The sequence below is a fragment of the Tachypleus tridentatus genome, chromosome 6 (assembly GCF_004210375.1).
Source record: "Tachypleus tridentatus isolate NWPU-2018 chromosome 6, ASM421037v1, whole genome shotgun sequence".
Classification (NCBI taxonomy): domain Eukaryota; kingdom Metazoa; phylum Arthropoda; class Merostomata; order Xiphosura; family Limulidae; genus Tachypleus; species Tachypleus tridentatus.
In genome coordinates, this window is record NC_134830.1 from 160,859,586 (window position 1) to 160,883,807 (window position 24,222).

Genomic DNA, 24,222 nt, shown 5'->3' on the forward strand with positions numbered 1-24,222 from the left:
ATTTTTTACATTTTTTTTTAATTGGTATAAAGAACAAGAAAACGCTTGTTTCTTTGTACAGCTATCACCAGATGTCCTAATTATTTCTCATTAAACCTTCATTTATACATTTCTTTTTATTGTGGGAGTACAAAACAATTTTACTTGTGTATACAGACAATTTTTAATGTAGAAGAAATTATGAACGAGTCGAAACTTGGTTTATAAGCGGAGAGTTTTACAACTAAACACCAGAGATAAAAAAGTACCATTACATCTAGGCCTGTGCATCATTAAAAATTTATATTTCGATCAACACATTGAACTTTTCAGTAATCTCTTGCCAGTTGTTGCAGTGCATAAATTGCTGGTCGGTTTAACTGGAGCTCAGAATTTCAAAAGACGTTTTTTGAGTTGGTCTTAATGAAATCACTTTAGTTTAAGTTTTGTTTTGTGATTCGGTTAAAAAAAGTTGTTAATTAGTTAATAAGTATTTTAAGGTGGGAATTGTTTTTTTTTATTATATTCCCCACGTCACAAATCGAAATATTCGTTTTGAGCACCAAAAACAACTAGAAATGTTTATTATTAATTCCAAAAGACTAAGGTTCATGGCTTTTTAAATGAACGTTGTTTTAACTAATGAAAAGATGATAGAACATTCATATTTAATACCTGGGCTTCGAAAGTAATTGATAAGTATAGTAATTACTGTGTTAGACACTCAGAAGTCAAATTTACTTACATGATCGGTAACCACCGTCTCAGGAAAACTCGTCCTTTTTAACGAGCGATAAATCAGTAATAATGAGATACTTGCTTCTTATGTATATATAATTTCAACCGCACAACTAGTAATAACAGTAATTTTAATACACTATTCATCCACTGCCAGCTTTATATCAGGTGTTTCCATAGTTACTTCCTCTGTTCAGACGAGTGCGTTCAGGAAACTGCTGAATTTTAATCTGGGCCATGTAGGAAGACGTGTTCAAAACTGCTTCTGTATGGGTAACTAGTTTGTTACGAACAGTAAAGAACCATCAAAACTCGAATTCTAGCATTGTAAGCACGTAGACTTACTGCTTAGCCACTACAATATGAAGTTGTTACAGATGTCCTTAGCGTTTCTAAGAAGTGTTCTAAACGTGTTGATGAAGTATTCGGTAATCTATATCTATAGTTTTGATATCACATGAGAAGAAATGACTTATAATGATTTGCCCTCGTGATCTGTCTGAAGTTCCAGATGTTAGTTTAACAAACATATCTCCTGGACTTGTCAGTTTGTTACTTCCATTTTGAGACGTGCATTTACATTTAAACTGAAGATAATTCCTCTGGACAAAAAGTACATGAGGAGGAACACGCCTTCAAACAATGAATTCTATACCTACAGATACCATGTAGCGTGACCCCGATGTCATCATAATAACTGTGTAGTTGTCTTTCTTATTGTCAGACTGGTCAGCACATTTGTCACAGCAGAATTTTCATCGGCTTCCCGCGTGCAGTCGAGTGAACAGCAAAGGTGGGATACAGTGTATATCCAAACAGGATGTCCACATCACGCAGTTCATGTCACACCGGCCCAGCATGGCCAGGTGGTTAGGGCTCTCTCTTCGCAATCTCAGGTTCGCGAGTTTGAATCCCCGTCACACCAAACATGCTCGCCTTTTCAGGCGTGGGGCGTTATAATGTTACGGTCAATCCCACTATTCGTTGGAAAAGAGTAGCCCGAGCGTAGGTTGTGATGATTAGCTGTCTTCCTTCTAGTCTTACACTGCTAAATTTGAGACAGCTAGCGCAGATAGCCCTTGTGTAGCTTTGCGCGAAATTCAAAACAAACAAACAATCATGTCATACCACTGTATTTTTTCATTGCTAAACTTGGCAGTTCCTGTGTATTTCGAATTAAAATAGTCAGTGACGAACAATTTTTAGCACTGATAATAAGTAATAACTGACTTAAAACATGCTCAGATCCATCATTTATGTGTTACAAGTGATCCTTTGTGTACTCTGGTCCATCTCGAGGTCAGACAACGAGTAACAGCAGTGTTTTAAAAATTACTAATATCCATCTTCAGCCCTGATGATAAGTAGATAACGGTACTGTAAACATATTCGGATTCTTCTTCAGCTCTGATGATAAGTAACAACGGTACTGTAAACATATTCAGATTCTTCTTCAGCTCTGATGATAAGTAACAACGGTACTGTAAACATATTCAGATTCTTCTTCAGCCCTGATGATAAGTAATAACGGTACTGCAACATACTTAGCTATGATGATAAGTAATAACGGTACTGTAAACATCTTCAACTTTGATGGTAAGTAATAACGGTACTGTAAACATCTTTAGCCCTGATGGTAAGTAATAACGGTACTGTAAACATCTTCAGCTTTGATGGTAAGTAATAACGGTACTGTAAACATCTTCAGCCCTGATGACAAGTAATAACGGTACTGTAAACATCTTCAGCCCTGATGATAAGTAATAACGGTACTGTAAACATCTTCAGCCCTGATGGTAAGTAATAACGGTACAGTAAACATCTTTAGCCCTGATGACAAGTAATAACGGTACTGTAAACATCTTCAGCCCTGATGGTAAGTAATAACGGTACAGTAAACATCTTTAGCCCTGATGACAAGTAATAACGCTACAGTAAACATCTTCAGGTTCTTCTTCAGTCCCGATGACGAACAGCGACTGATTTGGATCTGTTGATAAGACTTCTCTTGCAGTGTACCAGGAAAATGTTCTCAGTTTTGGTGCTATTCACTGGCTATCATTATGTAGTACATATATATTGTGAAATACACATCCGAAGCAGGCGTTTTGTTATATATACACACACAAGGTGGACCAAAACCAATTGTATTATAACACATGCATAGACAAAAATGTATCTCTGATAAGGTAAGGTGTTTTAAACACGGCCGAAACATATAAAACAAAGTTGTGTTAATTGCAGTCGATTATTTGATAACACTATTAACATATGTAAGCTAGAGAGTGAAAGTAAAAAATAACGTGTAATCATATATCAACCATACACATTGAGGACGAGGCTTTCCGTTACGAACTTCATGAACAACGATTAGTATGATGCGAACTACATCAAGATCTGTATTTATTGTTTTGTTCAAACCAAATTATAATTTGGTGGGGGTAGAGTTAATCTGTAATAGATTATGCAATTAGAAAAAAAGTGGGAACAAAGACGCTCTGAACATATGTCAACAGAAATATCAGTTTGAGGTGGGAGCAAAGACGCTCTGAACATATGTCAACAGAAATATCAGTTTGAGGTGGGAGCAAAGACGCTCTGAACATAAGTCAACAGAAATATCAGTTTGAGGTGGGAGCAAAGACGCTCTGAACATATGTCAACAGAAACATCAGTTTGAGGTGGGAGCAAAGACGCTCTGAACATATGTCAACAGAAACATCAGTTTGAGGTGGGAGCAAAGACGCGCTGAACACATGTCAACAGAAACATCAGTTTGAAGTGAGAGCAAAGACGCTCTGAACATGTGTCAACAGAAACATCAGTTTGAGGTGCTTTGTTCATGTGAATTCTCACAAACGAGATACGGAACGTTTATTTTTTCATTTATCCTGTCATCGGCGTCTACAACTCCTTCGGTACACGAGATCCAGCCACAGCTGCCTACAAATTTGAACTGATATTGTGGAAGGCAAATGTGGTCAACAGCACTCTCTGCCCACTTCTATCTGACTAAATGGTGGGGACGATTTGATACGTCGCTTTTATAGCCCGTCCACTGTCTCAGAGCGCGATGCGAGTTTTGGAAGCGAGAGAAAGAGCATTCTGACCACTGAGCCGCGTTTGGCTCGCACGCGTAGTAACGTAGCCACAATTTCTTGTTGTAATCTGAAATGCTACAGAACATTGTTACGCGTTGCTCAGATAATTGTTTTTATTTCGAACCAACCCATGGCTGAATTTAATCATTATACTAAAAACATCATAGTGAGAATGTGTCTCTTTAGCCTAAAATATAACAATAGTCATTGGCTGATAGGAACCTTGAGCGAACTAATCAAAAAGGCTGAGAGATTTGCCAGTTTAAATCACTTTCTTCGAACTTCATTTGTTTAACTTTACGTTACAGACTTTATTATTTTTAATAACCAGCCCAGGTTTCTAGCGTACCTCTCCAAGGACGTTCGCATACCCCAGGGAGTTACGCATACCATCTGCCTGAGAATCAATGTTAGACACGTCATTCATCAAAGCAGCCCTAGGGTTGACGGATCACTGGGAAAAGGGGAGAACTGGTACATATGTAGGGGCTTAAAATATGTGATTTTTTTTATTATATATAAACTTTGAGAAACATTAGTTTAAAACGAGGTGAAGAACTAGTGTCAGAGTTATGGAAACATCAACATGAAACATAGAGAAATGTTATGAAACCTAAGGAAATGTCAGTATGTTACTTACAGGAACAAAAGCATGAAACTAAGTGAATTATCAATACGAAACGTAAGGAAACATCAGAATAAAACTTAAAGAAACACCAGAAAGAAATTTAGGGAAATACGATTATGAAACATAAATATTAAACTTACAAAAACACAACCACGAGTCCCCCGATAGTACAGCGGTAAGTCTACGGATTTGCAATGCTAAAATCGGGGGTTCGATTACCTTCGGTGTACTCGGCAGGTAGTCTGATGTGGCTTTGCTATAAGACGACACAAACACAAAACTACGAAACTCAGTGAATTACTGAGATGAAGATTAAAAGAGACATCAGTACAAAACTCACAGAAATTCTTGTACGAAGCTTATAAACGCCAATATAATTGGTATTAATAAATGTAAATCTTTAGGCAGTAAACGCCTAATTATGGTGCTCAGCCGTTTTTCCAAGCAGTAATCGGTTGAAAGATTAACAGCGTAATTTAGTAAGCCTTTAAATAAGTGCTGTGAAAACGATTCTATATGTAATACGTTCTGTTCCTAAGACATGTGTATTAGCATTAAAATAATGTACAAGCTATCTCGTCTGTCATCAGGATTTTAACAGACGTTATTTATCAAATTCACTCTCTCTCGGTTTTCGCTTTTGTGGTGAGGGTGGCATAGGTGGATGGGGTGGGATAGAAATCAAATAATGCTTTAACATGTTAAAGAGAACCTTATTTTTCTGTAATCTTTTCGTTACGTGTCATTTAGTGATCCTCGTGAAATTTTGGTTAATAAAATCTCACAGCTTTCTTCTTTAACGGCGAAAAAGATGTTGGAGTTTAATCATTTCGTGCGCCTGGGCCGCTCACCGTTAGGGGGCGGATAAAACTATAAATTCTCAGGCTACTGAACGAAACTCTGGCGTCGGCGGTTTGGAATTGCGGTCCGTTTGTTGTGGGAGTTCCCAAATATATAAATTTTCACCGGGTAACTCCCAGTCGCAGACCAGCTTTTGTTATTTTTTATGAAAACCTATTCTAGACAATTTCCATTCAAGTAATGAAAGCACGGACAAAGAGACGGCTAATTCCACAATTCGGAATAATATATTTCACACACATTCTGTTCATCAACACACACTTGTTGTTTTTTGTGAAGTGAGACGAAAAGAGTTGGTCTTTAAAGTTATTGTGAAGAGAGATGAAAAGAGTTGGTCTCTAAAGTTATTGTGAAGAGAGATGAGAAGAGTTGGTCTCTAAAGTTACTGTGAAAAGAGAGAAAAGAGTTGGTATTTAAAGTTATTGTGAAGAGAGATGAAAAGAGTTGGTCTCTAAAGTTACTGTGAAGAGAGATGAAAAGAGTTGGTCTCTAAAGTTATTGTGAAGAGAGATGAAAAGAGTTGGTCTCTAAAGTTATTGTGAAGAGAGATGAAAAGAGTTGGTCTCTAAAGTTATTGTGAAGTGAGATGAAAAAAGTTGGTCTCTAAAGTTATTGTGAAGAGAGATGAGAAGAGTTGGTCTCTAAAGTTATTGTGAAGAGAGATGAAAAGAGTTTGTCTCTAAAGTTATTGTGAAGTGAGATGAAAAGAGTTGGTCTCTAAAGTTATTGTGAAGTGAAATGAAAAAGTTGGTCTCTAAAGTTATTGTGAAGAGAGATGAAAAGAGTTGGTCTTTAAAGTTATTGTGAAGAGAGATGAAAAGAGTTGGTCTCTAAAGTTATTGTGAAGAGAGATGAAAAGAGTTGGTCTCTAAAGTTATTGTGAAGAGAGATGAAAAGAGTTGGTCTCTAAAGTTACTGTGAAAAGAGATGAAAGAGTTGGTCTTTAAAGTTATTGTGAAGTGAGGTGAAAAGAGTTGGTCTCTAAAGTTACTGTGAAGAGAGATGAAAAGAGTTGGTCTCTAAAGTTATTGTGAAGAGAGATGAGAAGAGTTGGTCTCTAAAGTTACTGTGAAAAGAGAGAAAAGAGTTGGTATTTAAAGTTATTGTGAAGTGAGGTGAAAAGAGTTGGTCTCTAAAGTTACTGTGAAGAGAGATGAAAAGAGTTGGTCTCTAAAGTTATTGTGAAGAGAGATGAAAAGAGTTGGTCTCTAAAGTTATTGTGAAGAGAGATGAAAAGAGTTGGTCTCTAAAGTTATTGTGAAGTGAGATGAAAAGAGTTGGTCTCTAAATTTATTGTGAAGAGAGATGAAAAGAGTTGGTCTCTAAAGTTATTGTGAAGTGAGATGAAAAGAGTTGGTCTCTAAAGTTATTGTGAAGAGAGATGAGAAGAGTTGGTCTCTAAAGTTATTGTGAAGAGAGATGAGAAGAGTTTGTCTCTAAAGTTATTGTGAAGTGAGATGAGAAGAGTTGGTCTCTAAAGTTATTGTGAAGTTAAATGAAAAAGTTGGTCTCTAAAGTTATTGTGAAGAGAGATGAAAAGAGTTGGTCTTTAAAGTTATTGTGAAGAGAGATGAAAAGAGTTGGTCTCTAAAGTTATTGTGAAGAGAGATGAAAAGAGTTGGTCTCTAAATTTATTGTGAAGAGAGATGAGAAGAGTTGGTCTCTAAAGTTATTGTGAAGAGAGATGAAAAGAGTTGGTCTCTAAAGTTATTGTGAAGAGAGATGAGAAGAGTTGGTCTCTAAAGTTATTGTGAAGAGAGATGAGAAGAGTTGGTCTCTAAAGTTATGTGAAGAGAGATGAGAGTTGGTCTCTAAAGATTGTGAAGAGAGATGAAAAGAGTTGGTCTCTAAAGTTATTGTGAAGAGAGATGAGAAGAGTTGGTCTCTAAAGTTATTGTGAAGAGAGATGAAAAGAGTTGGTCTCTAAAGTTACTGTGAAGAGAGATGAGAAGAGTTGGTCTCTAAAGTTATTGTGAAGTGAGATGAAAAGAGTTGGTCTCTAAAGTTATTGTGAAGAGAGATGAAAAGAGTTGGTCTCTAAATTTATTGTGAAGAGAGATGAGAAGAGTTGGTCTCTAAAGTTATTGTGAAGAGAGATGAAAAGAGTTGGTCTCTAAAGTTATTGTGAAGAGAGATGAGAAGAGTTGGTCTCTAAAGTTATTGTGAAGAGAGATGAAAAGAGTTTGTCTCTAAAGTTATTGTGAAGAGAGATGAAAAGAGTTGGTCTCTAAAGTTATTGTGAAGAGAGATGAAAAGAGTTGGTCTCTAAAGTTATTGTGAAGTGAGGTGAAAAGAGTTGGTCTCTAAAGTTATTGTGAAGAGAGATGAAAAGAGTTGGTCTCTAAAGTTATTGTGAAGAGATATGAGAAGAGTTGGTCTCTAAAGTTATTGTGAAGAGAGATGAGAAGAGTTGGTCTCTAAAGTTATTGTGAAGAGAGATGAAAAGAGTTGGTCTCTAAAGTTATTGTGAAGAGATATGAAAAGAGTTGGTCTCTAAAGTTATTGTGAAGTTTAATTTCCCACGCAAATGGTGACCAAAGCTTGGGACTCAGATTTACTTTTGCATAAATATATCCTGTTATATTGCGTTTTATTTACAAGTTGACGTATTGTTCACTTACGTTTATCTATCTGTTTATTTACTTGTTTTGAATTTCTCCCACAGCTACATTCGGGTTATCTGCGCTAGCTGTTCTTAATTTAACAGTGTAATACTAGAGGGAAGGCAGCTAGCTAGTCACCACCACCCACTGTCAACTCTTGGGCTACTCTTTTAACAACGAATAGTGGGATTGAACGTAACATTATAAAGTCCCCACGGCTGAAAGTGTGGCAATGTTGGGTGTGAAAAGGATTCGAACCGGCGACCCTCTAGATTACGAGTCGAGTCCCTTAATCACCTGGCCATGTCGGCTCCCTAGGTAAGGAAAACACATAAACATCCATACGAAAAAAAATTTTTTAAATTACATCAGTAAATTATAAATTCTGTTTTAAATGTGTGGCTACAAATATGCTTATCTAATTATTATAAGGACTTTCCAATAATAAAACAAACTTATCCGTGATAGCGAAAAATAAAAAAGGAAGTTTCATATTTCCAAGTCGAAAGAGGAAAAGAAACGACTGTATTCTTACAACAAAGCCATTTCGAGCTATCCGCTGAGCCCACCGAGGGGAATCGAACCCCTAATGTTAGCGTTATAAAGCTGTAAACTTACCGCTGTACTGGCGGGGAGCTAGAAACGATAGTCATTGCGAGTAGGTAAATACTGATGATCACCGAATCGAAACCAACAGGTTATACGAAAACAAAATTATATTTTAGGGGCTTATAACAACTGCAACAATTCAAGTATAAAAAAACAAACAAACGTAATTACGGTCAACAGACCATCCGGGTTCAATTGTCGACTCCTGGTGTGCCCAAAGACACGCATCAGACCTGACCTCTTAACTTTTCCACGCTATATCTTTGCTGTCACTTTCTATGAAGTTTTACAGTTTGTAGCGTATCTTACACCGTAACCCTCCTATCTTATTTCCTTCTCACAGCATGGAAGTAAAAATGTTCTAAGTCATAATTCTCTCGCTATCTAGCGCACAGCTACTTGTTTGGAAAACAATAGCTAGCGGCATCGTTAACTTAAAGGTGCATATATCGTAGAATTTAATAAGATGCGATCTGCCAAATTGTTATGAGCCCAATGACGTGATGCAGTGGCCTTAACCAATTGTCGACTTTAATTACAATCTACAATCTTCTGTCTTCTTAAAAACAAATGTAATCACTTTAATAGCGACACTTGTCGGTTTCGTAACAAAGTATTAGTTTCAACGCCTTTACGAGCACACAAAAATGTTTAATTTTTTTTAAAACTATGTTTATTTCTTGTACAAAGTAGTGACGAATGTTTTCAATGATTTATTCATTTTTGTTTGCTCGTTGTTTCTTTTGTTTGTTTATTTGTTTTTGAATTTCGCGCAAAGTTACACGAGGGCTACCTGCGCTAGCCGTCTCTAATTTGGCAGAGTAAGACTAGAGAGAAGGCAGCTAGTTATCACAACTCACCGCCAACTCTAGGTCTACTAGTTTACCAACGAATAGTGAAACTGACCATTACATTATAACGCACTCATGGCTGAAGGGGGAGCATGTTTGGTGTGAGGGGGATTCGATCCCACGATCATCAGATTACGAGTCGAGTTCCCCTAACCACCTGGCCATGCCGGTCCTTTTTGCTCGTTAAATACAAACTTTTCTCAATTCACGTGTTATTTGTTTAAAGCAGTTTGAAAATAGGTTTTACGTGATGTGCTATTACTTATTTTACATGGATGGTCTTTGATATACCTCTTTAACATATGGGACAAAAGAACAATGATTTTTATACTTACATCTGCATATTCGGCACACGATTCCACTGACATCACAAACTTTACTACGTCATCAACAGTCCACTGCGCAATCTCACTAGCATCTGATATGTTTAAACAAGACTGGTCAGTACAAAAGGAAGGGCAACGACCTCTGTCGGAAGATTTCGGCGATGCCTGAGCGGAAGAATTTTCAGACCTGAGGAGCCTTCCTTCCAACAAGTTTGTCCAGCTCGAAGTCTTGCGGAAGCTGTCCTTTGATTTTGTGTCACTGTAATTATTTCTTAGTGTCTCTGTGTCCGTTTTTATGGAGCCAATGATGTCACGAATATCTCGTGAAATAGGTAAATACAAACAGTGATGTGGAGACGTATCTGGAGTACCCAGACGAGGGCGCTTCGTAGCTCCCATTGTTAAATCCAGAGGATCTGATTTGTTCTCCGATTCGAATGGTCTCTTGTTTGCTCCTCGGAGGTAGTTCTCCAACTGTGATGTACTTTTCGCACTCGCGGTTCGAACTAAGTTTAGAAGAGTTTGGGATGAGGAGAAGTCCCCGAAACTGAAAGGAACTGAGCGACTTTCTCCCAAAATTGGAGACGATTTCAGATGATTTTCGACTTTTAGATTGCTGTTTTCCGGCAGTTCCAAGCTCCTCCCCAAGAGTGGTGGAGTTCCGCTTTTGTACGACAAATGGCCTTCGAAGGGTCGAGCGGTTCCATTCGGTTGAACAAAACTAAAACTGAAAAACAAATTCACGTGTATAAGTTCTGAACACAAAAAGTATGCATCAGAAAAAAATTTACAAAGAGTCACGTTACGTGATGTTAAACTACGTGGTTGAAACTAAACACAGAGCTTAGTATTTAGAATCGGTGAAATTTAGGGGGGAGGAGTTGTGCCCCTATGTTGACCCTGTAGTGAAGTGCCCTTTTCACTGTTTCAACTTTGAAATCAAGTGTCACGGTTAGCATATCAAAAACATGAACCCCATAGTCGGAGACTCTACCATCCCCAAATAAAAATCCAATTTGTTCCGTCTTCTATGTCGCTGTAACACACGTTATTGCGAAATTTTAAAAAAAATCTCCTTATTAATCTATGAATTTACTTAATAAAAAAAAAACCTATAAAAACTCAGGTCCTAACAATGGATAAAAGTCTTTTAATACACAATTGGACAAAACTGTTTCGTTGCGAGTTCAGTTCTGGTTTCCGTTTTCTTTAATGGGAGTAAATAATTTGTTCAGTCTTTGCACTGGGCAAAACATGGAAATGCTGGGTGTGTTATATTTCCATAATTGAACGTTTCTTTTCAAGAGGTTAGGGCGCTCGACTACCAATCTGAGGATCGCGGGTTCGAAACCACATCACACCAAACATGCTCGCTCTTTCAGCCGTGGGGTCGTTATAAGTTGGTGGTGGGTGGGTGGGTGATGATTACTAGCTGCCTTCTCTCTAATCTTACACTGTTAAATTAGGGACGGTTATCGCAGGTAATCCTCGTGTAGCTTTGCGCGAATTTCAAAACAAACCAAATCTTTCGCTGTGACTGGTGCGAAGAACTGAAAAAAATCCAAACAACTCTGCAGTATAGAGAAAGGTAAACACATCTACTGAGTTTTGATCCAGTTTCAAGCTTAATTTTTCGATAATTAAGACTCATTAAACCAGAATTAAATATGCCGTTTCCTTTTAGAACCTTGTAAATGTATGACGTCTTTACATTTAAAACACATATAGACTTCAAAGAAATCAGGTTTCGATACCTGATTGGGCAGAGCATAAATTGCCCATTCTGTAGTCTTCTGCCTAATCACAAAAACACTTAATTATTTTTTTCCACACCTTGAATATGAAAGGAACTCATCTTAATTCTTGCTACACCCACCAAAGAAACTGGAATAACATTCTCTATGGTACATAGTCTAGCATTGTAGAATTTTGTAGAACGGCTTGACGCAGTATGGATGAACTGGTAGATCGCTTGTTACTTTTTGATAGCAAAGTACGACACTGAATGTTTATGCTTTTATGTTTTTGAATTTCGCGCAAAGCTACATGAGGTCTATCTGCGTTAGCCGTCCATAAGTTTGCAGTGTAAGACTAGAGGGAAAGCAGCTAGTCATCACTACCCACCGCCAACTATTGGGCTACTATTTTACTAACGAATAGTGGGATTGATTGTCACATTATAATGCCCCCACAGCTGAAAGGGCGAGCATGTTTGGTGTGAAAGGGATTCGAACCGGCGATCCCCAATTTACGAGTCTAGTGCCTTAACCACTTGGGCATACCGGGTCCCTAGATAAGAAACAACACATAAAAATCCATACGCATTTTTTAAAATTACATTAATGAATTATAAATTCTGTTTTAAATATGTGGCTACAAATATGCTTATCTAATTATTATAAGGACTTTCCAATAATAAAACAAACTTATCCGTAATAGCGAAAACAAAATTATATTTTCGGGGTTTATATCAACGGGCCTACGATACTGAAACTTAGCGAATTAAAAATAAAAATAAGGAAAACAAACTACAAAGCCGAGAAGTAATTATTTTAAGGTATAAAAAATCTAGAATAAATATTAAAAAACATAGTACGTGTATCACCAAAACTCACACACACACACATATGGGAAGGCTTTTACTATAGTGCTCCAATAGGCTTAAATAAACAGTGCCCTCAAAGTAATCTACAATGTATATCTATGACGTAAACAAGGGGGATCAAAGCGTTTCATTCTATTGATAGGGTTAGAGAGTGGTCAGTCCTGCTTCTGTCCACCATTGTATGTCATTCTGGCGTGTCACAGGCAAGTACACCTATCACCCAAGTGTGAACTAGTTTCTTCGCCCACGTATACCTCCTTCATAGTGACCAGAGGGTACGTAGTTTAATTAACGAGTTAGCCGTGGCAGACAGACGGGGAGGGTGGTGAATAGAGTATCAGATATAGCACGTGGCTCATTCATTCCCCACCTAAAGAAGTCCGCGTCCAAGCAAAGCGTGGATCTGAGACTAGGAATACATTGACCCACAACATCCGCATGCCTAACCGCTCGCGACCTGCGTATCTGTAGCATTTTCAAGTCAGTCCCAAGGATTGAGCCTTCCTTGCATCTCTACACCAGATGTGTGTTCTACACACGTCTCTTTCAGCACCACTGCCTGACCAGTATACTCGGTAGTACTAGATCAAAGTTAACATGTACGAACTAGAGTGCGATAAGATACCGGCAAGAACAATGGGTTAAACGTTTTATCTTAACTTCCACGTCCGTCACTTATGTAACGTTAAATTTTTCTTCGTAATAGTGTTTTGATAAAAATCAGGCCTCAAGAAAGGCATTAGGGACGTTCAACTGTCTTTAGGTTCACGGTGTATCTGTGTCAGTGCACAATACTTCATACCTTGCGACTTCTATCATCAGTACCTAAACGTACACTATTTACAAGTGGAGAAATTAATTAATGAAATAGATGAGAAGCGCCCCCTAGCGACGAACAATGATGTTTATAAAGCAACAACCAAATTATTGAGGTTCTTATTTCAGTTACGCATGTGTAGTAGTTTTCACGAATTGTTGTTTGTATTTTACCACAAAGTTACATACAATGGGCTATCTTTGATGTGTTCACTACGGGTATCAAAACCCAGTTCTTATCGTAATAAACCTTCAGATTTACTGCTGTCTCACTGGAGGAGGGGGCGTTTCTTAAATACAAATGAATACGTAATCTAAATATTTCGTTTCGGGAGCAATATGGTACAACATTCGATGTCATTGGTTGTCTGCAAAAGACAATTTACTTACCATAAAGAGAGAAATGTTTTAGAAAATACTTCGACAGGTTTATCGATATACTTACGCCTTATATAATATACCCATATTTGGACATCTTGTACAAAGTTCATAAACTGGAATTCTTAACCTGAGCGAAATATTATGTATAAGTAAGCTTGAAAGCCGGGTCAGAAACCCCTGACGTGATCTGTCTAATTTTGAACTATTGACCAGTGAAACGATAGCCACTCAATCAGCGACATCCGCTGCTATACGGAACTTATCGGGTTCTTTGAACCAAATAACGGCATTGACTACCATTTTTAGTGTTTAGCAGTATTTCAAACCTTGGACCTTTTGTTGTTGTGACAACGCCACGCACAGCCCGAGTTTATAAATGTTTTTTAGAAATTTAAGCTTTTTTTAAAAAAGTAACCTAACTTCTAAAATCAGAACAAGTTATCTAACCTACACTGATCACAACAATTTACCTAATTAGGTGAGAGGAAGTTACCTACTTAGATCAGAACAACTTACCTGTTCTTACTTGCAATGTATTGTTTTGTCAGTTGGGTACCTTTTCTGTCACTGATATTTTCGGCCGTTAAGTTAGCTTTAAAATGTATTACCTCGCTCGAGGACCAGACATGGCCAGGTGTTTAAGTCACTCGACTCGTAATCTGAGGGTCGCGGGTTCGAATTCCCGTCGCATCAAACATGCTCGCCGTTTCAGTCGTGGGGGTGTTGTAATGTTTCAACCAATCCCACTATTCGTTCCTAAGAGAGTAAACAGCCCAAAAGCTGACGGTGAGTAGTAATGACTAGCTGTCTTCCCTCTACTCTAAGACTGCAAAATTAGGGACGGCAAGTGCAGATAGCCCTCGTGTAGCTTTGCGCGAAATTCAAAGCAAACAAACAAACAATCTTGCTCGAGAAATATTGTGGTTCAGTACTAATAATGACTGTTACCACACACAAACACACACCCTTCAGGCTTACGACGATAAAATTCTAGTTTCGATAAACATGGTCGACACGTAACAGGTAACCCAATGTATATATTTGCCCTTAACTACAATAAAAATATAGATTACAAAAACCTTAAAATATGAAAATCCATATTTAGAAACTAAAAATCAAGCTAGATGGTAATTCAAATCCATATTCCCTTTCTAATACCATAATACCTTCTAATAACACATTCGTCTGTACAGCTGCACGAGACATCGAAACTCAAAATATTTTTAAATAATATCTGATAATTTTAATTACATGATTTTTACTCCCTCATTCTCTGTATATACTAACATAAGACACTTCGCCTCACTGTGGAGTTTAAACGCCACCTGGTAATTCACAGTGGCTTCAGAATACTGAATAAACTCCTCTACTAAGTTCAGTTACTTCTATAACTACTAGGCCCGGCCTGTCCAGGTGGGTTAAGGCGTTCGACTCGTAATCTGAGGGTCGCGGGTTCGAATCCCCGTCACACCGAATATGTTCGCCCTTTCAGCCGTGGGGGCGTTATAATGTGACGGTTATCCCACTATTCGTTGGTAAAAGAGTAGCCCAAGAGTTGGCGGTGGATGGTGATGACTAGCTGCCTTCCTCTAGTCTTACACTGGCTAAATTAGGGACGGCTAGTGCAGATAGCCCTCGTGTAGCTTTGCGCGAAATTCCACAACAAACAGTCTATAGCTACTACAAAATAAACCCCATATGTATGCCAAGTTTGATCCCTCCAGCTTACGAGTAGAACTGTGAATGAATACAGTTTCAGACATTAAGCCTACAGAATACCAAGAGACGCCACAAACACAAAGTTTGATGTAAGATTCCAGCTCTGCGAATGTGGCAACATGCTGCTTTACTCATGGTATGCTGAGTGAACCATTGAGTGTGTTTCAACCTTACTATAGTACAGTAGAAGAGTTACGTTATATAAATAGCGCCACCTGATGTGATATCCTGTCAATATTATTTTGTTTTTTTATTTCGCGCAAAGCTACACGAGGGCTATCTGCACTAGCTGTCCATAATTTTGCAGTGTAGGAGTACAGGAAAGGCAGCTAGTCGTCACCACCCACCGACGACTCTTTTACGAACGAATAGTGGGATTGACCGTGACATTATAATGCCCCCATTGTTGAAAGGGCGAGTACTTTTGATGTTACAGGGATTCGAATCCATCCTGCCAAGATTAGTTCTGCCATATCCAAAACTGTCAAGACAAGGTATATGTATTCGAACGTGGTCTCTATCTTAGAGTTATGACAAAAAATGTTACTGGTATCACAGAATGAAGATGCAACATTGGTAACTTATATAAATATAACTTTACTGTCTGTTGTATATTTATAGAACTACAAATTTTCAGTTTTGCATATTTTTTACCATTACTTCGCCCCTTTGGCCAAATTTGGCATGAAGGTTTGTTGGGTCCACGCGGAGAGACATGCAAACCTAAGGTTTCAAAATGTTTTACAGTTTTTATGGGGGTTTTCACATTTTTTTACAATTACATATAAGGGAAGCAACTTTTCATATACCAAGATAACCTCTCATTCATCATGAATTTACACAACTTCCGTCCAAGGAACGAATAATCCAGCTGGTATACAAATAATAGAGGGTATTCAGAAAATCACTGTGTCATATTTATTAACAGACATGTTTCAATATAGAATACAGAAGGTAAATATGAATGACATTTATAAACACTGTCGAAAGTGACCTCCGTTGGATCCTTCTTACTTTGTTTCTAAACACCGCTATCAATTGCTGGCTTGAAATGGATTGAATGAATGCTGATTACAAAACTGCAGAGTGACTTCCCGAACACCTTGTATATAAACATCACATAGAGAATAGTTCATAACTTTATTTCTTTTTTATAACGATGAATTTAACCGGATTTTTTTACTACATTGACCGAATTTAGGCCATTGACTTTGTGGAGTTAAAAGTTAAGTCCAAAACTGTACAAAATGGTCAGTGATGAAACCCTGGTTTCAATGGCATAAGCAAATGAGCTTCTTTGATTATTTGTTTTAAGTTCGCGCAAAGCTACACGAGGGCTATCTATGCTAGCTGTCTCCCGTCAAGACTACCCACTACCAACTCTTTGGCTACTCCATTACCAACTAATAGTGGAATTGACGGTAACATTATAACGCCCCCACTAGCATGTTTGGTATGATGGAGATTTTAACTCGCGACCTTCAGGTTATAATTCGAGCGCTTTAACCACCTGAACCTGTTGGCCTAAGTGAATGAGGATGGTGCAAAATGCCCCCTGGGACTAACCTCTGGTGCATCGGGGGGGGACTGTTTTTCTCAAAAAGTACACTTTGATACAAACATTTACAAAATTATTCTGAAATAGGTCGAGGGAGGAATATAGTATTAAGTTCTTTAGATATTTATCATCTGTTTATATTACAAAATTATATTCTGAGCTAACAAAACCATAATTTTTCCTTGCAAGGCTCGAGGTTAATATGATTACAAAAATGAGTGTCTTTAAAGACATCCACCTCATTTTCGTGATGTCTCATTCAAGTCACCGCTGCCATTTTAGCCATAAATGCTCTTACATATCTTTGGAACCTGCATTATTTTTTGTCTTGTCGAATCGAACTTGTTTGTTTGTTTTCAATTTCGTGTAAAGCTACACAATGTTGATCTACGCTAGCCGCCCCTAATTTAGCTGTGAAAGACAAGAGGGAAGGCAGCTAGTCATCACCACCTACTGACAAGTCTTGGGCTTCTCTTTTACCAACGAATAACGAGATTAATCGTCACATAATAACGTCCGAACCCCCGATCAACAAATTGCGAGTCAAGTGTCCCAACCACTTTGCCTAATAAGTCACTAAAAGTGTCTGCAATTACATGCGAGATAATACTAATTACAGTACTATCTTTTAAATCAGTCATCGAGGTGATAAAAGGCTCCCATATTTTCGATTTGCACGGAAACGTCACAAATCTCTGATTTAAGGCTAAAAGTAGGCCTAGCGTCGTTTGCGTGAACGCTGTCTTCCTGTATTTCTTGGTTACCGACTATGTCTTCACAGAAAAATCCGTAATAACCTACCTCTAATCGGCTGTTGTCACACAGAGCACTTTATTCGACGTGTATAGAGCCGAACCTTCTTTAAAGCAGTGACCAACGAGAGTACGTGACTATTTAAGGTCATGAAAAATTAACATAACGCACTTTTTCTTCTGACACGAATGCGTAGAAGTAAGTAGATATCTATATATGTTAATCGTCTGGTTAGAATGCAAATATCGGCTCAGACTGTTACACGAAGGTCCCCGAGTTCGAACCCGAAAGAAGAAAACAATCAGAGTTTTAAGGTGCGTGAGAGGTAGCTGAAAAATCGATTATTATACATGTAGTCTTATATCCCTCTTCATTGTGCTTAAGAAGAGAAGAATATAAGCTAATACGAAACGAGTTTCGTAAAGTGGAAGTACTATTGTACATAGCGTAATTTTCGAATAATTTCAGGCCAATTACTGCTAAAACAAAGCCTGACTTAATAAAGTTCCAGACAGCAAATCCATCATCGCTAAGCATAATAAGCTACAAGAAATAACATTAATCCACCGCAAAGAACAACCAGGGATTGTTTGTTTTGAATTTCGCGCAAAGCTACACGAGGGCTATCTGCGCCAGCCGTCCCTAATTCAGCAGTGTAAGACTAGAGGGAAGGCAGCTAGTCATCACCACCCACCGCCAACTCTTGAGCTACTCTTTTACCAACGAATTGTGGGATTGACCGTCACATTATAATGGCCCCACGGCTGAAAGGGAGAACATGTTTAGTGTGACGGGGATTCGAACCCGCGACCCTCAGCATACAAGTCGAGTGCCTTAACCACCTGGCCATGCCGGGCTAAGAACGAGGGAAGACCGGATCACAGTAAAGGGTGGGACGTGTTGGCTACCAATGGGAAGCTCACCCCTTCCTCTTTGCTTGGGGGTATTAATGAGTTACCAGTTAACAAATCTAGCGTAGAAGGACTGACTATAGATGTAATGGTTGTGAAGTACTTTTCTGAAGACTTTATTTTGGCCAGGCAGTTGTAATAAATATAAATTAATTTCTAAAAGATACGCACACGTATGGTGGCGCCTTATCACCCGCCACTTGCATTCTCAGGCGAGAACATCGCTTGGGTGAAAAAGAGCTTACAAGATGTCAGTTCAAGTTCCACGCGATTTATTCAGTTTCCTACTCATAAAAAACATGTCTGCCACCAGTATCTCAATGATAAGTCTGAAGGTTTATGACGCCAAAAGCAGGGTTTTGATACCCGTAACGGCCATGACAGAGATAGCCCATTGTGCAGCTTTGCGTTTAACTACAATTAATCAGTCAACACTACTAAGGCCAATCGGAGCACATGCTAAATAATTATCTATCATTAAAACCCTAACTCTCCTTCTATATGATTAATTGTATTTTGCGTAAATATATGTGTGTATGACGAAACTGACACCAGCTTCCCCAGCGGTGACGTAGCATAAGAATATGTAAATTTATGATCACTTGAGTTTGTTCTCTCATGACCTACTCAGTAAATAAATACTCTACCTGTACATCTAGATCTATATATATATTTTTTCCATAAAAATATGTATATCTCAGTAAAAATACATCAAAACTACGATAACTATTATAAGGAAAATAGGGGAATACATAAAATTTAATATAGAACTCAAGAGCTTCTAGGACCCTAATGCGAGCCCTGGACTCCGGCCGTAAAGGGCGCACCTGTGAGGCACATTCTTCCCCTCACGTCGCTCGTTGAAATAAATCTCCCTTACCCCTTTTAATGTGTCTCCTAAGCTTCTGAGGAATCAAAGAACAGTAGTTACAGCGGTAATTAAAAATTACTTAGAATTAGACGTCTAGATGATATAAATGAGTCAAATAAATACGACCACAAACTCGATGTAAACAAAACGTTGAATGTATTGATGTTTCGACTGACCACCATATTTACCTAAGCCTTGAAAGATGGAAACGTCGGATGCACTAATTTTTTAATTTATTTATCTGGAGTTTCTGATGGTATTTACATTTTAACTATGATAACAACAATAACCTTATCTTGGTGTATACTTGGATACTTTTGTAGAGTGAAAAATACACTACTTGCCTGTAAAATAATACAACGTGTGGTACTGAATGCGTAATTTTACACACTGAAGAACACGACAGCACTTGTAACATTCTATGCAGGTCTACACGTACACAGGAGATCCTCTGCGGGTTTGTGTATTAAACATCATGTGATGTGTTTGTGTGTGTTTTTCTTATAGCAAAGCCACATAGACTATCTGCTGGGCCCACCGAGGGGAATCGAACCTCTGATTTTAGCGTTGTAAATCCGCAGACATACCGTTGTACTAGCGGGGGGCGTGTGATGTGTTATATATGTATTACGTGTGTGAAACAAAATAACATTTCTGGATGTGGTTTCGAATTATTGGAGGGTAGTGTAAATCCTTTAACTGGAAGAAGTCACTCCTTGTTCTTGGACAAAATTTACCTTCCCCCCGTTTTTTTTTTTACATTAAACAAATGTACCAACTACTTAAAGTGTGAATCCAGAGTTTAAATAAATTACCATATAAAAAAACCAACTCGAAAACGACCCTTTTTTGCAATGGAATGTACATAAGATTTCTTTTTTAACACGTCTCGGACAGGGACCTTATACGATCTTAGATAGTAAGGTGAGATAAAAACAGACAAATTCTCCTCGATGCCAATTAGAGCGAGGTAAAAACGGGCAAATAAATAGCTTACTGTTAGTTCCTACCAACCGACCTGACACGAAGGATACGTGTTGAGAATTCATGTCTAAGAAAGGTCTCGTGGAGTTGACACTGAGAAAATAAGCTTCCATTTAACAAGCGTGGAAACCCTAGCCGCCTCCTTTTGAATTTCTAGATAAGCAAGCTCGTTCTTATTTCATAAATTTAGTAAGGAAGACGATTTCATCTATGACGGCCATATTTTCCTTTCTTTCCTTCTTTGTTTGCCATGATTTTCATCTTTATGCATTTCGTTTTTGGTCATCATGATAATAAGTTGAGTTTTAAAACATACTCGGTTCGTTAATTTCAAATTTCGCTTTGTCGAGTTAAATTATGGTATGCCAGCATGGTCTTTTAGGTTTATGGTTTTTCCAAGATTTTGTTATATGTGATTGGTCACCACGGTTTACAGGTTAATGTCTGGATTGCTCATCAGGGAATATTTGATTCGCGTCCCGATGAACAAAAATTACGTTACTACGTTATAAAAGTGACAGTCATATCCCGCTATTTGACTTGGAAAGACTGCCCAAGAGTTGGAGGTAGACGCTATCGGCTATATGCATTCCCTATAGCATATCCGATTGATATTATAGAGGTCTACGCGCAGATAACCTTCGTTTAGTACTGCAGATTTTAATAACGTTACAAGGCAAGTTTATGGCGTCATTAACATTTCACAACCATCTCCTACCACACTGAGTCATTAACATTTCACAACCATCTCCTACTATACTGAGTCTTTAACATTTCACAACCATCTCTTACCATACTGAGTCATTAACATTTCACAACCATCTCCTACCACACTGAGTCATTAACATTTCACAACCATCTTTTACTATACTGAGTCTTTAACATTTCACAACCATCTCTTACCATACTGAGTCATTAACATTTCACAACCATCTCCTACTATACTGAGTCATTAACATTTCACAACCATCTCCTACCATACTGAGTCATTAACATTTCACAACCATCTCCTACTATACTGAGTCATTAACATTTCACAACCATCTCCTACTATACTGAGTCATTAACATTTCACAACCATCTCCTACTATACTGAGTCATTAACATTTCACAACCATCTCCTACCACACTGAGTCATTAACATTTCACAACCATCTCCTACTATACTGAGTCATTAACATTTCACAACCATCTCCTACCATACTGAGTCTTTAACATTTCACAACCATCTCCTACTATACTGAGTCATTAACATTTCACAACCATCTCCTACTATACTGAGTCATTAACGTTTCACAACCATCTCCTACTATACTGAGTCATTAACATTTCACAACCATCTCCTACTATACTGAGTCATTAACATTTCACAACCATCTCCTACTACACTGAGTCATTAACATTTCACAACCATCTCCTACTATACTGAGTCATTAACATTTCACAACCATCTCTTAATTTTAAGTTTAGGCTAATTGCTCTCGCGATATAGCTACAATTTTTCGAGACCTCTCTTCGAACATTTCTCAAAGTGCAAGCACCTCGGTTTTCTTATTTTAATTCATCACTCGTATATGAATACAAGTCTCACACGACCTATAAACAGCGCCACAGCACGTAGCACCGTTTATAACGTGCATATTAAAATATTCTTCTGAAGAGGTTGCAAGATAGTTAGATCCAATCATCTCAATGGTGTGACGCTGGGAGATAAAGAAATTACGTTCATTTCAAACGCTATTTTATAGTTTTTGTCTAAACCTAGAAGAGCAGATAGCTCTCGAGCAGCTTTGCGCGAAATTCAAAAAAAAAAAAAAATCTAAATCTAGAAGCGACATCTGTATAAGTTCAAGTAAAAAAACAACATAAAAATATTTACTCACTCAAATTGAGAAATTAGTCATCGAAACCTTATCTTGAAGCTTAAGCCATGTTTTTACCTGTTCGCGGCTTCACGATTCTGAAAAACCTTAAATTTCTTTGCGTACCAGCCTTTTTCTATTTGTTCTTAAACAATTGTTTAAAATATTCATTTTTCAACAGTTATTTTATTTTTGGTTTGTTCAGAATTTGGCGCAAAGCTACACGAGGGCTATCTGCGCTAGCCGTCACTAATTTAGTAGTGATTGACTACAAAAAAGGCAGCTAGTTAATAACACCCACCGACAGCTCTTGGGCTACTCTTTTACCAACTAATAGTGGGATTGACTGAAACGTGACAAAATCCGTCACGACTCAAATAGCGAGCAAATTCGGTGACGGGGATTTAAACCTGCGACCCACATACTGCTAGTCGAGCCCTCTAACGACCGAGCTAGCCATGTTAGGCCAAAGGAGGTACGTAAGAACAAATTCTGCGACCACTAAACAAGGTAATATTTCTTTCGCTGACTCATCTTATACTAAATAGGGGGAGTACGAAATGGGGACAATTTCTTTTCCCGAAGATTCTGTGTTCATTGTAAGCAACTACGCAGTAACAGCTGCTTTTCATGAACCATAAGAAGGACCACAGCAAGGGATGCTAAAATGGACAAAACAGTCTCTCTTTTTTTTTTCACAAGCATTTCACAAGCTGAAATGTTCTAAGAATCTGATTATAACGCATATAACACATATAACTTCCTTCATCTCATCGCGACTGGATGTGAACAAAATGTTTGCAAATTGTAATCACGTATAGCGTTGTTACTACTGTTTGTCGCACCACGGGTTTGGTTTGGCTCTTCGTCTTGAGTTCCCCCTGGTGGGACAGCGGTAACTTTACGGACATATAACGCTAAACTTATTTGTTCGATTCCCCGCTGTGGCTACAGTGGAGAACCAATTATTTTTAGTATTGTTCCAGTTTCGTATACTAATTACGGTTTCAGTAATGACATATATACATATATGCGCTAACACAACAAAGGTTCATCCTCACTGCAGAACGTATTGACTACGTACCTTCTTTTCTATACGTTTTAAATTTCTTTACTTCTATGGGATAAAAGAACAAACAATTGCTTTAAAACAGGCTTCGTGAAAATGATTCGATTTTGTTTGAGCAGTAAGAAGGGCACTTATATATACTTGTCCCCCAGTATGGTGCGGACTTAAACTGCTAAAAACCGGGTTACAATACCTGCGATTGTTAGATTATAGATAGCCCGTTGTGTAGATTTGTGATTAATAATAATAACAATCCTATACGCTTTACATCTCTGGTATAGAGTGAAATCGAAGGCAATAACAGTTTTTATTCTAAGCTAAAGTGTCATTGGTGTAAGGTCTTATCACACGTCCTACGATTGGTTCAAAACACACAGGAGTTACAGCTATACTGACTGGCCAGAAGAAAAAAACACGAGCTGTAAAACATCTTATTACGTGGTAACTGGAATGTGATGCACATGCTTAGATTTGTAAGAAAAACGTGTAAACTGCTGTAATCTAACGGTAAACTACTATGAAACACATCATCTGATTGGCCAATAAAATAATTAAATATAACACATGTTCTTATTAGCCATAATTATAAAACTAAAACACTGCACATGTTCTGACTGATTAGAAAACAAAAATCAACAGCAACAGTCACGCATGCTCCGAAAACGTAGGAAAATGTGTGAATTATGTAGAATTGTGGATGTTCTGATCAGTTAGAAATCACCCAATCAGTTCACGCTACACATTTACAAATACTGGCATCAATCAGATACATATCTGTTACGCATTCCAGGATTGGCCAGAACGCTCGTAAAGTTCAGTGTTATAATGTTACAATGCAACTTTATACAATCAAATAAATAATGTGTATTATTTGCAACATCAATTTCGTTAACATAGTATCATAGTCCTCATAGGTGGGTCAGCGATAAGCTCACGAACTTAAAACTCGGGCTTTGAATTCCGCGCTGAACAGAGCGAAGATAACTCGTTTTCAAAA

The 24,222-nt window shown here is 37.9% G+C and overlaps 1 protein-coding gene across 6 annotated transcripts in view; it reads right to left on the reverse strand.

The window, feature by feature from the left end:
• Window positions 1-24,222, reverse strand: part of LOC143254308 (uncharacterized) — a 405,605-nt gene that overhangs the window by 68,868 nt on the left and 312,515 nt on the right. For all 6 annotated transcript variants that reach the window (XM_076509284.1, XM_076509279.1, XM_076509282.1 and 3 more), the window contains one exon: window positions 9,706-10,423. In XM_076509284.1, coding sequence (XP_076365399.1) covers window positions 9,706-10,423 — 718 coding nt within the window. The remainder of the gene's footprint in view (window positions 1-9,705; window positions 10,424-24,222) is intronic.